The 15706-nt window shown below is 49.5% G+C and overlaps 6 protein-coding genes across 6 annotated transcripts; 3 read left to right on the top strand and 3 right to left on the bottom strand.

Annotated features, from left to right (window-relative positions):
- Window positions 1-85: 85 nt before the first annotated feature.
- On the top strand, window positions 86-1400 carry LY89DRAFT_685218 (uncharacterized protein). Its single transcript, XM_018215045.1, has one exon. It carries the CDS (start codon window positions 434-436, stop codon window positions 1334-1336), a length of 903 nt encoding a protein of 300 aa, XP_018070536.1. The 5' UTR covers window positions 86-433; the 3' UTR covers window positions 1337-1400.
- Window positions 1401-3087: 1687 nt separating this feature from the next.
- Window positions 3088-4001, bottom strand: LY89DRAFT_718952 (DUF1681-domain-containing protein; the record flags this gene model as incomplete). The annotated part of the gene is made up of 1 exon (XM_018218457.1): window positions 3088-4001. The coding sequence occupies exon 1, from the start codon at window positions 3886-3888 to the stop codon at window positions 3088-3090; it is 801 nt and encodes a 266-aa protein (XP_018070535.1). The 5' UTR covers window positions 3889-4001.
- A 590-nt stretch (window positions 4002-4591) lies between these two features.
- LY89DRAFT_685217 (translation initiation factor-like protein eif-2b subunit alpha) lies at window positions 4592-5915 on the top strand. The gene is made up of 3 exons (XM_018215044.1): window positions 4592-4759; window positions 4809-5661; window positions 5708-5915. Exons 1-3 carry the CDS (start codon window positions 4710-4712, stop codon window positions 5798-5800), a joined length of 996 nt encoding a protein of 331 aa, XP_018070534.1. The 5' UTR covers window positions 4592-4709; the 3' UTR covers window positions 5801-5915.
- Window positions 5916-6172: 257 nt separating this feature from the next.
- LY89DRAFT_685216 (uncharacterized protein) lies at window positions 6173-7447 on the bottom strand. The gene has a single exon (XM_018215043.1). The coding sequence runs from the start codon at window positions 7007-7009 to the stop codon at window positions 6338-6340; it is 672 nt and encodes a 223-aa protein (XP_018070533.1). The 5' UTR covers window positions 7010-7447; the 3' UTR covers window positions 6173-6337.
- Window positions 7448-8567: 1120 nt separating this feature from the next.
- Window positions 8568-9530, bottom strand: LY89DRAFT_734296 (uncharacterized protein; the record flags this gene model as incomplete). The annotated part of the gene is made up of 1 exon (XM_018219901.1): window positions 8568-9530. The coding sequence occupies one exon, from the start codon at window positions 9528-9530 to the stop codon at window positions 8568-8570; it is 963 nt and encodes a 320-aa protein (XP_018070532.1).
- A 973-nt stretch (window positions 9531-10503) lies between these two features.
- On the top strand, window positions 10504-15665 carry LY89DRAFT_685214 (uncharacterized protein). Its single transcript, XM_018215042.1, has 4 exons — window positions 10504-10839; window positions 11103-11517; window positions 11562-15150; window positions 15198-15665. The coding sequence occupies exons 1-4, from the start codon at window positions 10739-10741 to the stop codon at window positions 15491-15493; spliced, it is 4401 nt and encodes a 1466-aa protein (XP_018070531.1). The 5' UTR covers window positions 10504-10738; the 3' UTR covers window positions 15494-15665.
- Window positions 15666-15706: the final 41 nt, after the last annotated feature.

Genomic DNA, 15706 nt, shown 5'->3' with positions numbered 1-15706 from the left:
AAAGGAATAGTCGAAACCTGCTCTAGATTGCCATTTGCTCTTTATCACCATGTTTAGACCTTGAAAGGTGTGGCCCAAACCGGAACCCCGCAACATCTGTGCTCGGCTTTGTTCTTGCAAGAAGAAACGAGCTAAGTGCCAAGACTTAACCCCCTTCCCCGTGGTTATCTGATTTTCTGCTAGTTCCAGCTGTTTCTCAGGACCCACTCATAGTTTTCATCTGACTAGTCTAAGATTGTGTTTCTGTTTCTTCTTTGTGTGAGAAAGCTATTGATAGCAATGGATTTACTGCTTGACTTTAATCAATAGTACAGCCACCACCTGCAAACCACAGTATTGATAGCCAAGCTGCTATCTGAGGCAAGTAATTGAGCTGTGCCAGCCGTCCTTAGCAAAATTACGAGGCATCGACTTTACCAGCCCAAGGTGCATAATGTCGCTGCCATTCCATCAGCAAATAGACGTACTTATTCCGCCAAATCCGAGCCCAGCATTTCAAGACGACTTACCCAGCAGTAAATTTCCCGGGGGCAGCGGAATGAATTATTTCCATGCTTTACATCATGACAGAGCATACCTTCTCAACTCATTACAACACGAGAATCTCAAAGCTACAGACCTGCTGAGAAGGAGGACGATATTGGAAGAAAACTTAGCGAAAGGAAACTTTATCTTTTCCAAGAGAAAGATGCGGAGTCAAGTTGGCTGGCTCACTAGTCGAATTCAAGAAACCGGTTTCCAAGAGAAAGCGATACTGGCGCAACTAGGCCGAGTAACTTATCAAATTCAGAGACGTGAACGACAAATTCAAGTAGAGAACGAAATTCGACAAATCGAGGTCCAAGTGCAGGACCCTTCTGATAATAACGAACCCGTCAATCAAACACCACAGCTGTATCTTAATCCTGCTTTACCTGCGTTTGAGCATGCTGATTTCACAGCGAATCAGGACCAGCACATGATGCCTGAGTGGGAACAAGAGAATGGAGATTATGACTGGCAACAAAGCACACATGATCGTTTGGCCAGGAACTCGCAAACCGAAGAAATATCTCCGATGGATCAAGCAAGCGATAGCCATGAAGAATCAGGATTCTGTGATTCTAGTAGACCCGCTTTGGGACAACGAACTGTTTCTATGAATGATGCGCCCTCGGATACATGTTGCCTTCAACATACTCACTCGCCCAGATGGAAAGTCAAACGACTCAGCCTACCTACACTTCCAGATATTTCACAAATATGGCACCTGACAGCGGATGATGAGGGGGCATTAAGCACAGAGTCTGGGCCAAGGGAGTCGAACCTCGAATTGCGGGAAGAGGAGGAGACATAAGGGCTTGTTATCTCTTGACTGATAGTCCTATATATACGTAAACATGAAAATAGCAACTGACCCTAGTTCGGTGGAAAAGCCTCCAATTAAGGCAGACTCATCCAACTTTAGTCGCTTCCATCACTACACGAATGTCTTTCTCAACTCTTCACATAGCTATTATCTTTCGCCGTTCAAAGACGCTCACCAGATGAGATGTAGTCACTCCTGCAATGGATATTCACACAAATCTATCACTGTCGGTATCCACCTCTACACTTTCCACACAGCAACAGTCTCAACCTGCTCCTGAACGGACATCATTATTGAATAACATCAACACTGGACGTGCAGTCTACGAATGCAATCCCAGTCTTATGACTCGGTATGAAGACCTAGCCCTAAGGCGTGGCTCAACAGTATGACCACAATCTAGTTAGACCTGGTAAAACCAACAGCTCAGCAACGACCTAGCGAACACAACGCTGCCCAGCTCAACCCGCCAAGGACTTGAAGACTACTAGCAGTAACGATGATGTAGCCGACTTAGAATAATGTGCAATAAGTCTCAGCCGAGTGTGTTTACCACCAACTCTAGCCTATGTAGGCACTTTCTCCAATGAGTTTGTGAGAAGATTCTTGTACGTACCTTTCCACCTGAACTCTATGATCGTAGACTAACGTAGCTCACAGCTCGCTTCAATCTGCACACTCGACCGCCAACTTCACCTCATCCTCTTACAACTTCCTTCATCGAAAGTCTGGGGAAGATTTAAAACCTAAAACCCAAAGCTCTCTCCTCTAGCACAACAAAGCTGTCCCTGTGTTCGTCCATCCGTGGTCGTACCAGCCAACGACATGCTGCGAGCAGGACAACAGTCAGCTACACATGAAGCGCTGCAAGAACCGGACAGTTTTCCTTGAAATCCTGACGAGTCCACTCGAGAATTGGCCAATGACCGCAAAATGGACTTAGACGCAAGTCTGGAAGTTGACAGACAAGATAGTCATATGTCGCTTCTGGAGACTTACCTATTGAATGGTACACTGAAAAGAGAGACCTCTTTAACATTCGCGTCTTGCATCTTAAATCAGAACCAAGACGCAAGCATTTCGGAATTCCCAAACACGGCTGCGGCCAAGGTGAATCAAATTGGGATTAGGATATTTTACGAACATTTAGACAATGATGCCACGTCTTCAGATTTCGTTTTCGTGGTCAACAAATTTCTTCACTCTTGCGTAGGCTAAGATAGGTCGCGAAGATGGTCTCTCTCACACGCTAACTCTACATTCCAAGTGCATCAAAAGTAAGTGGAATCTACAAAGGTCTACACTTCTGCTGACAACTATCTCAAGCTCATGCCAAACTCGAGAGAATTCAGATGACCCAAAAAAAGAGAAATGCTAGGAATACTGTGCATCAATCGGAGCACAGATTAGAGTCCTGACCCAAGACTTGATAGTCCTTGGTTGTGATTGCCCACTATGATCAGGCCTACAGACAGACAAGAATGTCCCTCTAAGTGGCCTGACACATGGGCTTTATGTGTCGAAGCCCAAACCTGCAGGAACTTGGGAAATAGTTTGCTCATTTGATATGATCCGAGTTCCGTGCTCCGTATGTTGGAAATAGAAACACCAAAACATGATCCAAAATGTCTACAGATGGATGGACTGAATTGAAATGTGGGCATGAGAAAGCCATAGCATTGCAATACTTGCTTGGGTATAAGAACCATATTATAATCCTCCCTTGAACCATTTCGTGGCTACTGAAATTCTCCAAACTCCCCGTCATCAAAGCCCATATCCCCTATCGTGTTCGGATTTGGTGGCTCGAAAGTCTGACTTAATCTCTTCTGAGCCTTCAGTTCGGAAGCACTCGGTGGCGGAGGTAGGAAAGAGCCCAAAGAACCTCCTCCCGGTGGCGGCGGTAATGAGAAGCTCCCAAGACTCTGATGTGATTCTTCTTTTTCCTTCGGTGGATTCCTTCGGCCTGCTCGTCCGCCAATGTTGACAGTAATTGTTTCTCCTTCCTTCAGACTGAAGTCTCTCTTCTCTTCTTTCTTTTCTTCCTTCACTGGTTTCTTGCCTCCTGCTTTGCCATTGTCTTCCAGGCCTAACGTCTTCCTAACCTCCTGCAATGCCACGCCGAAGTCAAATGCTTCGCTCCTTTCTTCGAACCCTACTCCAAGAACAGCTTTCCTTCCTCCTTCCCCTTCAACCCTAACTGCGAAGAATCTGCTGGAGTCCAACACTTGCTCGACGATGCTTGCATTCGTATAGGGCGCTGCAGCGAATAGCTGTCCATTGCTTGGATCCTCAAGTAATATGTCCGTCTTCAACGTCTCACCAGTGGCTGTAGGTACCGCAGTCTCGAGTATCCGTAACCGTGCGGTAAATATCTGGCGCTTATTATTGTCCGCCGTCCATGATGCTGCTACATAACCTTTCGTACTCGTAAGAGGCGGGATGTTATAGACGTGAACCGATGCAGCGATGAAGAGGATTCGTTGAATGGCGTCTGCGGGGAGCGGACGACCCGTTGCGGGGTCGATTGAAGGTTCCATTTGGGGTTTTGTTTTGGGAGTGCAGTAGTGAGCTGGGTGCAGATTTAAAGGAGGGGCATATCGTGGCTGATGTTTCCAGAGGGAATGTTTGCTTGAATGGAGGTAAAGCGAAGAATACGAAGCACGTTGTGAAGGAATGGAAAGTGTATGAAAGCTGTCTCCAATCAAGGCTCCAAAGCCAGCATGCGTTCAGGGTCTGGAGGGGCGAAGGGAGCTATACCTATTTGGTATTCACTTTTCCAGGACCAGATGTATAAAGTAGCTTGGAATATATCTTAGTTTCCTTAAAATCTTAGCGCTGAATGAACTACCAGGAGTCTCTCAATATGTCTGTGAACATGGCCGAGGAATTGGTCAACCAGATAGCAGAATCGAATTTTGCACTAAGAAGTAGTATCACGTGATATAGAACAAAAATCCAGCCTTGAGGCTTTCAAAACAAATCGCGAGTTGATCGATTGACCCTCATCCACCTTCGAGATTACTTTGCACTCGATCTGTCAACAAACACAAATTTGCTTCGCAGAGACAAAGAGATGGAAACCGCCATGGCTGTCTTCAATCGTCGCAGTAAGTTCCCCCCACACTACGGTGATCGGTGATTATATCACCGACGACCGATGACGCCAGCGGCCGCAAACCCCGCTGGCTCCACCCGCGCCGCGACTCGAGAAATATTTCTGACGCGCTTTGCAGAGAAACCCGCTCACCTCAACCTACCCCGCGACTGGCTCTCGGACGACGAACCCCCATCTCCATCTCAAGTCTGGGAAGGCAGTACCACTCCCCCTCCACTTCCAGGCCGTCCCTTCTTCGGCAGAATGGACAGCGTCGGCAACGTCCCCCCCAAGACCTTGACCGGTACTTTCGAGTATGTATGAAGCTCCCTGGTTGAAGCTCACTGACTCATCGCGTCGCAGTATCGTCGAGACCTACCATCGTATCCTTGAAGATGATCCCGAAATCACCATGCCAGTTGCTGCTATCGAAGCATTGGTTGAGCTCCTAGCACAAACCGACGCGGTCACTGTGTACGAAACCCTCGATCTCATTCAGACCCAATCCGCCTTCTTGAAGATGAACATTCCCAACTCCATTCCTCTCCAAGCTGGTACAGAGCTCTTCCAGCAATACATCCTCTCTTGCCTCAAGCCTTCCAAGACCAGTTCCGGCAACTTCGAAGCCGTTCGTCAACATTTGGTTAGCAACGGTAGGCTTTTTGTTCATCGCGCCAAGAACGCTCGGGACATGATTGCTAGGCACGGACAGAACTACATTCGGGATGGAAATATCGTCTTGACCCATGGCGGATCGAGAGTCGTTGGGGCTTTGTTGCGAAAGGCTGCGGACGTCAAGAGAGCCGGAGGCAACGTTCGCTTCAAGGTCATTTACGTTGTGAAGGACCAGAGATCCATTGAATGCAGAACTGTCATTGACTCGTTGAGAGCTAAGGGCATTCCGGTTGCTGAGATTGATGAAGGCACGGTCGCATATGCTATGAGAAAAGTCGATATGGTCATCGTTGGTGCTGAGGGCGTCGTCGAGAACGGTGGAATCATCTCAAGATTGGGCACTTTCCAGATTGCTCAACTGGCCATGGCTGCCAAGAAGCCGTTCTACGTCGCCGTTGAGACGCATAAATTCGTTAGAGAATTTATATTGTCACAAGACGACATGGAATCCGACATTGACCAGAAGATCATTCGTTTCGAGCCTGATTACGTCGAGGACCCAACTCCCAAGACTCCGATCCGCAATGCCGTTGACTTCACTGTAAGTTCCAATTCCTAAAGTTGGGGCATTGCTAACATCTCATTAGCCCCCGAAGTACATTGCTGCCCTCATTACTGAGAATGGTCCCAACGTCGTCGCTGCCGTTAGTGAGCAATTGATTTTCTTGTACAGCGTCTAGGCGTGTACATGTGTACCAACATTGTAACATACACCAATAAAGTCCAACGGGCCCGTTTCGGGTGGGCAACGACGTAACGACATGCAAGGAAATGATAATGAAAGATAATGACCATCATCTGACTGTGCTATTTGAATTCTTGTGACTTATCTCGTGTGCCATGTTGAAGAAGATATTGTTGTGTATTGCTCCCACTTCAGTCGAATCACGAAATCGAGGACCAGACTAGGATTCCTTCCCACCAGCATAATGGATCATGCAGCTATTCTGCAATGCAAGACATCAAGCTCTTGGCATGCAGTCTGCGGTTCGAGATTAGCATTGGACGACGATGAACGCCAAGGAAAATTCAATGAGAGAAAGGAGTGAAACTTTAGGCAAGAATATTCATTCTAATAATATTGATTCGTAAATTCATGAAGTCGATGACCCATCCAGGGTTCGGCAATAACGCACCGCAAGCATCGCATACCATCAAGCAAAGAGACAAAACCATATTATCCTAGCCACCATCCCAAATATCCATTTCCCAATCACTTAGTCCGAATCATCACCAAGTCCTCTGCTCCGACTTCTCGAATGCTTGCGGTGATGACCATGATGATGCCCCTGAGGAGCCAACCCATACTGACTCCCACCATACTGAGCCTGAGCACCATACTGTCCCTGCTGCTCCTCCCACTTCTTCTCCTCCTTGTGCTTCTTGTGACGGTGCTCCAAGGCGTTCGCTCCGATCGCTCCAACCACTCCTCCGATGATCGTACCCAGAGCTCCACCGCCGAATTCGTGACCGGCGAACCCTCCTGCGGCTCCACCGACTAGTGTGGCGCCGAGACCACGCTCGCCGTTGGGTCCTACTTCTCCGGGAGCGAGTTGGCCCTGGGGTCCTGAGCGGTCTTCACCGTAGTTGGGTTGGCCGGATGGGTAGGGTGGTTGTTGGGCTCCCTGGCCATAAGGTGGCTGTTGACCGTAAGACGGTTGCTGGCCATATTGTGGTTGTTCCCCGTATGGAGGTTGCTGTCCATATGGTGGTTGTTGACCGTATGGAGCAGGTGAGGGAGAGCCGTAGTTTGGTTGAGGAGGATAGGCTTGGTGTTGAGGGGGGTTGCCGGAATAGTTTGGTTGTGGGGGATATTGACCTTGCTGGCCGTAGTTGGGTTGAGGAGGGTATTGACCCTGGTTGCCACCGTAGTAATCGTTGCCAGACATGTTGACTGTTGTGTAGTGCTGTAGCTGTGAAGAGCTTGTGTGGTTGGAGTTTGGAGGATGTGAAGAAGGAAAGAAACAGACCATGAGACGAGGAGCCTCTTTAATATAGCTAGCTGACTGTTGACACTGGCCTCAGAGCTGAGTGAATAACAAACTTACGTGCTTTAGCGGGGAAGCAGCTAGATTGGAGGGGCTGGTCGGGCTTGGGTCGAGTAAGCTCCTGCGGCGCAATGATCGAATCATAACCACAGCTCAACATGCTGTCCTCGAATCACAAAACTGCCTGACGGCCAAACGATTCCATGCGCGCGGGTGACATCTTCGCAAATCTTCCGAAATGGACCGCTGCTCCTGCCGCGTGATGGTCCAGTGGCTGTGGGAAGAATTGGGATGGGTGCTGAGTGCTGAGATGTTGCTTCTCGAAGTTCTCAGAACGTGTGGCAAGGCTGAGCCTTCGAGTGACGTCTCAGTGGATTACGAACTTCCGGGCCCGCCGAGTGCGTCTTGGAGGTGCATGATAGGCTATGTCGCGTTGGCAAAATGTGTGGAGAAGTTCTTGAGCTTTTCGTAGGGCTGTGCTGCACTGCGAACTTTCTGCACCCCAAATGTGGCGCAGAGCAGCGAGTAGGTACGAATGCGGCAAATTCTTCTCAGGTTTTCCGATACCGAGCAGCCTTTGTGCAACTTCTGTTCCGATGTTAAGATGTGGCATTAGCTATTGGAGAAAGCATTGTACATTTGAGTGGTGTAAACTATTTTGGCTCTAAGTCTTGATGCATCTGTACTGCACTTGTACTGCATCTATGGCGAATCGATGGAGCACGCGGATGTCCGATAGGCTACGAAAGAGCGTTGATGCTTTGGTTCTCGATTTATTTGACAGACTTGGAAGATTGTTTTCACTTGGCGGAGACTCCATAGTCTCATCAAGAAGCCTCCTGATTGCTACTCTTCTCTCTTTACTCTATTGAGGAAGACAATTTATTTTGGTATGCTTTCTACGAGCTGCTTTTCCACGTTTCAATGATTTCGAACCGTCTTAATTCGTTATTGTCTTTGCTAGCTGATGATTCTGAGTGTTCTGCCATTTCAATAAGAGCGACGTTGGAATCATCGCTCAGACCCTTCGAGCGCCAACTACACTGTCATATAGTTTACCAATCTGACTTTTATGTACCTTTGAGGCTTCTGCTTTGAAGACTCAACGAATAATTTCTTTAGATGATCAGATTTCTCTCATTTGCATTGAAATCATTGCTTGGAGACATTGTCTCTTTGCATTGTTCGATTCTTCTCTGCTCAGCGTACACTCTATTCTACAATGAACTGGTGTTGCCTAACTATGTTAAGATGTAAAAAATGAGAATCATAAGTTGATATTGTGTTATTACCTCTTATCACTAACACGAAGGACAGTAGAGATTACGGTCTCAGAAATTAGCTATCATATTTTGTTACTTGTTGCTTATTGATGCTAAAGATGCCCCGACATCATCCTTACATCAGCCTCTCGATAGTAGAATGGGCACATTATCCTAACTTGTCATCCTTCGATCGGCTACTTCCTCCCAGCTCCACGTTGCAGATTGTCATCACTGCGTCTTGGACTAGGATAGTCCTCGACATATGGTTGGCGATAATTCCTATCCTCTTCCCACTCACGACGCATTTTTGCCTCATGAAATTTCCTATGGCGTAAGATAGGATCATGGTCATATTGAGAGAGTCCCGGATCAGAGTCGTGATGTCCCTCCGGGGTGGATCGCCGGGAATCACGCTCCGGGCTGTCACGTTCTGCTCCATGATTGCCAAAATCGCCGGCAGGTGGTCCTCTGCCATGTGCAGCATGATGTCGATGTCCATGAAAGCGATGCTCTGGTGGATATTGTCCTCCAGGAAATCGCGGCATCTGTTGAAGAAATTGATCTCTCGGGTCGCCAAGGCCCGTTGCGTTAAGTCGTTCTTCGAGACCAAGTACCAAGCCAGTATCGAACCCTCCGTGGAGCCCTTCCATGCCCGGCATCCCTCTCATGCCGCCAAGACCTCTGTGTTGTGCTTCCATACCTGGAATGAAGGGCATGCCTCTCATTCCTCTTGCATCCTGATGGAGTCCTCCACGAAGTCCATGACCGTGACCCATGCCAACTCCGACCCCGATTCCTCCTACCAAGCCCGGTGGAAGTGCTCCGCCCAATCCACCATCAAATGGCCCATAGGGACCAAAGCCGCCAAGCCCACCTCCAGGCCCGCCAAGATCGCCGCCCATTCCTCCAGGCAAGCCTCCATACACACCACCCATTCCCACACCGTTAAGCATATCTACCCTGGGGTCTCGTCCTCTGCCCATCGGGGGCATATCAAGCCGAACTCGACCTCCTCGGGGATATCCAAATCGTTCTCCAAATCTGCCACCTGAATCACGTTCGTCAAGAACAGCGAACTCGCGTCCACCATAGACGTATCCTCGATCACGATGATGAGCCCTCTTCGCACGGACGTGACATCTTGCCTCTAGACACATACTTGGTGTTTGAATGAGAATAACTCGCAATTCCTCAAATTGCAGGCTGTACACTGTGGCTGCCTGGAGATGTTGTACAGATGGTAGGACAAACGAGAGCTGAATTCCTCAACTTGAGTCTGGCGGTGTGGCAGCAATACGAATTTGAACAGCGGATTCAGAGAATATATGTGAAAGTGCTGACGCCACTTGGCTAGTAAGAGCAAACATTTTATTAAAATATGAACGTGCCAGCAGAGAATGTGATGTGAGTAACGTAGCAACTCTTATCAATACAGCAAGTTCATGCATACAGGAGGCCCGACTTTTGTTTGCTCTGAACAGGTGCTCGTACAAGCGATGCAATATCTGAGGTGTCATGCCAAAAAAGACATTGTGTGACCTGGGGCGGAGGGGGATTATGTAGTACCACAAAGATGCGTTTGACGAGTCAAGCCCCAGTAGAAGCAGCTTCCCGACTAATAAGGCGAATATGAAAGGAAACTAAATCAGACCAGATTAGGGAAATAGAAGAGTGAAGTCAGCATAACCTTGTCTTGATCTTGATGGATCAATTGAATTAAGGATGTCTTGTGATCCTTTGTCCGCGCCGTCCCGTCTTGACTCGGGAAAAATCCCATAGAATCTCGCATGCTTGCCGGACACTGACGCGATCGATCTCAGCAAGTCAGCAACGCAGGAGGCTGGGAAGGCAGCACGTGAGTGCTTCAAAGCCAATAATGAACTTCAGCATGCCCTAAACATCCATTGCGTACTGCATAATTCGGATATTTTGAGGAGGGGTAGATATGCTGCAACAGTCTTCATACCAGAAGGCCTGTACATAGAGAACTGTAAGATTAGAATGGAAATGTGTTGTGATGCTCAGGCGCTGCATATTGAGCCATCAGGGACAAAGAACTAGTCCATAACAGGCAACGCTAAGACCACCAGTCTCGAGAGCTTTTGAACTTTCACGAACAACTTCTTTTGCGAAAATTGTTGCTCACAACCCCTTTCGAACGAACCCCCATATCAAACCTGATCCTTTTCACATTACACACATACACGCAATCTCAGATTCTCTTCTGAAACCTTCCCTACCTGCCGACATATCCAAAATTTCCCTCGAGCTCATTAGCACTTCGCGTCCGATCTTTCTCCAGCGCGAATCGTTTGGTTTTGGACCCTGAATTTGCATCTACACTGCTTCCAACTCATTGTCAATCATGCCTTCACATATGCCATCTAGCTTCGCATCCGCGGCAGCAGGTCAAAGTTCGAGTCGCGACCGAAATGGCAGGGGCGATGGCCGAGGGAGCGGGGACTGGTACGTTGCCTCCTCACAATTTGGTGTTCACGGCTTTTCTAAACCACTGTTTATCCTTCCCTTTGCTTGTGAACACTGCTTGATCCGAGTGGTTTGCTGGACTACTATATTTTCAGATTGAAATAGTCAAGCCTTGCTCCTTTCCATCTCTGCAGAAGCACAATGCCTCATAGCATCAAAGCCAGCAATACGCGACCGCCCCCCTCTCCACCACTTGCCAATATAGTCGCAGCAGCCATAGCTAACGCGATTAAATCTCAAAGGGCTAGGAGAGAAAATCGACCAACGAATGGAATAGCCACTTTCCGTCGTCCGTCTAGCACCCCGTTTGCGCAGTCTACTTCCCAAGCAGAGCCTCCGCTTCCAACCCCAACTACAGAGACTCCAATCTCGCACCAGCCAAGCACGACTCTCGAACAGCCTACAGACAGTTGCCGCTACTCGAGAAACTTCCTCCTTGACATCTTTCAGCAGCAGAAGGAGTCAGGCGCGCTCAAAGACGACATTTCGCACCTGTACGCTGAGTCTTGGAATCCAGAACAATCAAGTGCAGCAAATGGCCGTGGATGGGGTCGAAGTACTGACGGCAGGGACAACCATGGACCTGAAGTTTGCTGGAACAAGAATGCAGACACAGAGCCTATGGCAATGCAGGAAATGACTGAAGAAGAGAGAATTGTTAGTCGACCACCCGAAACATGGTACGCCGCTAATTTTAGCAGTTATTCTCTAGCGATGTCAACTCTCCTCTCAAGCCTCCACCCCAGAACAACAAGGATGGTGGCGCTCAGGGACTAGGCGTCAATGGAAGAAAAACCTCGATCTCGCAAGGCTCTAGTGCTTTTGGTCTCTCGTCACCTGCCTCTGCCAGCAGGCCTTCTACACGTCGACAACAAACCAGTGATTCAATCTCAGGTATGCAGTCACCTTCTGGAACTGGTCGATTTTCGAGGGATGAAATGTCTCCTTTCTTTGCACGAAAGGCCAATGAGCCGAAGGATGAGCTGGATGAACGTTCCGATGAAGGCAAGCCTAGCATGCTACCGTTTGGAGGATTGTCTCGAGCAAATACTGCCGGAAGTGTTCTGGGAAATGGGCCAGCGTCTCCTTGGGGTGCACCTTCTGCAACGTCAATGGGCAATTTTGGCAATTTCTCCCTCGGAAACTCTGCTAATCCACCGACTCCTATTGACAAGCGTCCGGTCTTTGGTAGAGGCGAGAGCCGCTTGGCACATCTCATGCCCAAGGCCAGCACCGAGGATATGTCGAAACCGGCAGAGCGATCTTGGAGGTCTAGCGGTCGGCAGCGACCCGATACAGCTGACACGGATCCGTTCGCTGGAGAGGCTCCAAGTGGAAGTGCTGCTCTTGGTGGAGGTCAAGACTCTAGCCCACCTCCCCACACCCAACCAAGGGTACCTGGCGGCATGGATACTCCGATCAGGGGCACGTCTGGCGAGTTCGGAATGGCTGATGTTCTCGGTTTCCGCGAACGAGGACAGGCTCAACAAACTCCTCAAGGTCATCATGAGGAGCAAGACCAGATGAGCCCGTCTGTCACGAATCCTTACCGTTCCCCACCCGATGACAGACACGACGATGACTCAAGTTATGATGATCACCCCCTGCATCATGACCGCCAAGGACTGGGTGGAATCCCCGAGCATGGAGCAGCTTTCGGTACCTCGAGCCGTGGTTATCCCAATGTGCCGTATGACGGCAGCGATCGTAGTCAGAACTCGAGTGCGGGCGCTACCAGAGGATTCCCGCCGACTTTGAGTGGATTAACAACACTTTCTGGTCTTGGTGGTGGCGGGTGGCCTACAAGCAGCAATGCTCTGGGAACCCCGGACCGTGAAAACCGACCTGGGTTTCCTTCGAGTGCTTTTGGTTCATCCTTATTCGGTGGCATGGGCGGTGATCTTCAATCTCCTGGATTCGGAAGTCATTCCGGCATGTTTGGAGCAAGCTCCAATGCTAATGTAACTGGAGCCGGTCGTGGAATTCGCTCTCTATTCCCTGCAGCTATGCAAGCACAGATGCAGGGTGGAGAGCCTGAAGAACGTGAGGATAGTCAGGACATGAGATCAAGCAATGCTTTTGGGACCATTGGCAGAAACGCGTTCCCTCCTCGAGATACCGACAGCCCCATGCGAACTGGTAGACTTGCTTTTGATGACTTTTCGCAATCCACCCTCTCTGATAGCGCTCAGGGTCAACCTGCTACCGGATTTCCTCAGGCCTCCTCTGCCCAATCGAACCATCAACCATCACAAGCATCGTCCGACTCAGCTTCTGGCACTCTGCCAGCGGCGCAGATGCGTATGATGGTAATGCCAGACCGAATGCGTTGGGTGTATCTTGATCCTCAAGGTACAACCCAGGGTCCATGGTCTGGCCTTGAGATGCACGACTGGTACAAGGCTTCCTTCTTCACCGCGGACTTGATGGTTAAGAAGGTTGAGGACGAGAAGTTCGAGCCTCTTGGATCAATGATACGACGAATCGGCAATTCACGTGAGCCTTTCTTGGTGCCCCAAATTGGCATTCCTCATGGTCCTCCCACGACAACAGCTGGAGCACCATTTGTGCCTGCCACTGCTGGACCGGGTAATAGCAGTGCTCAACCTGGTGCTGTGCAACCACCATTTGCAAACTCTTTCCCAAGCTTTGGCACTACCTTGACAGCTGAGCAACAGAACAACCTTGAGCGTCGCAAGCAAGAAGAGCAATTCTTGATGGCTCGTCAACGTGAATTCTTAGCTCAGCAACAGGTAAATATGAAGCAGATGCAAATGAGCGGCTTACCCTCGACTCTGCATCATCATTCTAGTGCGCACAGCCTACAAAGTCAACCCAGCTTCGGCAGTATGACTTCGCCTATTGGAATGCCGCAACAACCCCCATTGCCAGGTGTTGCAGGCTTTTTCGATGGTCCTCCTAGACCAATGCCTGCCCAAGGTGCAACAGGAATTACTCCGGACTTCTTCCGTGAAGATGAGCTTGCGCGCTTGAGTATTCAAGAGCGTCAGCAGCTTTTCGGGCCTGGTGCACAGGGCCCGCAGCACTCTGTTCATGCTCAGCAAATTGCTTCCATCTTTGGTCAACCTCAACGTCAAGCTACTCAAAATGAGCCTATGGACTTCAAAGCTCGTCTCCAGGAGTTTGAACATCTTAGAGCACAGCATGAAGCGGAGGAAGCCGGTGGACTACCACCAACCTCTGCACCTATGATGAGTGAGCCCATTGGACCCCCCGCTCAATCCCAGCAATCACACAGCCAACATATGTTTGAGGAGCCTTCTGAGCTGGAACATGAAGAGGAGCATCATGATCAGGAACAGGAGGTTTTGTCTCTAACCCAACGAGTACAGAAGGCAGCTTCCGCAAAGGAATCACCTGCGACTGTAGCACAACCCGAATCCCCATGGGCAAAAGTTAATACTGGTCTGCCAATGCCATTTCCCCCGCCACCTCAGTCGACTACACCCCTTCCTGCACCAACCGCTCAAAGAAGTCGATCAAACCTTCCGGAAGCCTTGAATGTGGAGATCAGATCGCGCTCTGAAACTCCTGAAGCTGCCAATGCCACTCCTTCGCTCGCTCCTTGGGCCAAGGAACCCGTTGAAGCTCCTAGAGGACCTTCCTTGAAGGAAATTCAAGAAGCTGAAGCAAAGAAGGCTGCAAAACTTGAAACGATCGCTGCGGCTGCTCGTCGAGCTAATTACGAGCAAGAGTTGAAGATGCTTGCTAGTCAGCCAGTCGCTCCTGCTCCTGGGTTGCCAACAACCTCAACTTGGGGTAACAGTGTTTCACCAGCCACTCCTACAAACGCTCCATCCGCGTGGGCCAAGCCGGCTGCTACCAAAGTTGTCGCTGCCAGCAATGTTGCTTCGTCCAAGAAGACACTTGCAGACATTCAACGTGAAGAAGAACTCCGCAAACAGAAGCTCGCTGCTGCCGCCGCGGCCGCCCAACCGACTCCGGGAGTTTCTGGTGGTAAACGTTATGCTGATCTCGCAAGTAAGGCGACAATAAGCGCACTTCCTCCTGGTGGCTCTGCCTGGTCAACTGTGGGACCCAGTGGCAAAGCCAGAGTTCCTACCGGACCAGCAGCTGCCGCCCCTCCCACTGCTCGTGCTGTAAGCAGTGCCACCGTTGCAACGATATCAGCTCCTCGAGCTGCAAGACCAGCACCGGCCACGCGCAGTGCCACAACCTCGGGTCAAAGCAATGTCAGTGCGGCGAAGGAAGAATTCATTAGATGGACCAAGGCTGCGTTGGCGAACAGACTCAACTCCGGCATCAACGGTATGTGTGCTCCGCATGTTAATAGAGCGTTAGCTAACCCTTTCTAGTCGATGTATTTGTTGAAGGTCTTACTAGCATTGGAAACGATCCCGAACTCATCGCCGATAGCATTTATGGCTCTACACAGCTTATGAACGGCAACGATTTTGCTGCCGAGTTTCTTCGTCGTCGCAATCAAGCTGAAAAGGGCATCGTTGAGGCATCTGTCAGTGGTTACGGAAGCGCTTCTGGTGCAGGTGATAAGTCTGGAGGATGGAGTGAGGTCGCTAAGAAAGGTCCACCGAAGGAAGAACCAACTGCAGGCTTCAAAGTTGTTCCCAACAAAAAGAAGGGCAAGAAGTGAAGTGTACAAAAATAACTGTATGATTATATGTGCCCAACGTCATATTACGGATGTCATGGATAACACAGAGCGGTCTTGCATTCTGAGGATGGGGTGCATATCAGCGAGCTTCATTGCATGGTTGTGTGGTGCATTCTTGTTTGCACGTGTATTCTGTGTAGCGGTAGTAAACATTATGTATTTTTGTACTGAAATTCTCGTTCCCCAATGCTG

This window comes from Mollisia scopiformis (assembly GCF_001500285.1).
Source record: "Mollisia scopiformis unplaced genomic scaffold LY89scaffold_13, whole genome shotgun sequence".
Taxonomy (NCBI): Eukaryota; Fungi; Ascomycota; class Leotiomycetes; order Helotiales; family Mollisiaceae; genus Mollisia; species Mollisia scopiformis.
This window is presented reverse-complemented; position numbering and strand designations above follow the sequence as displayed.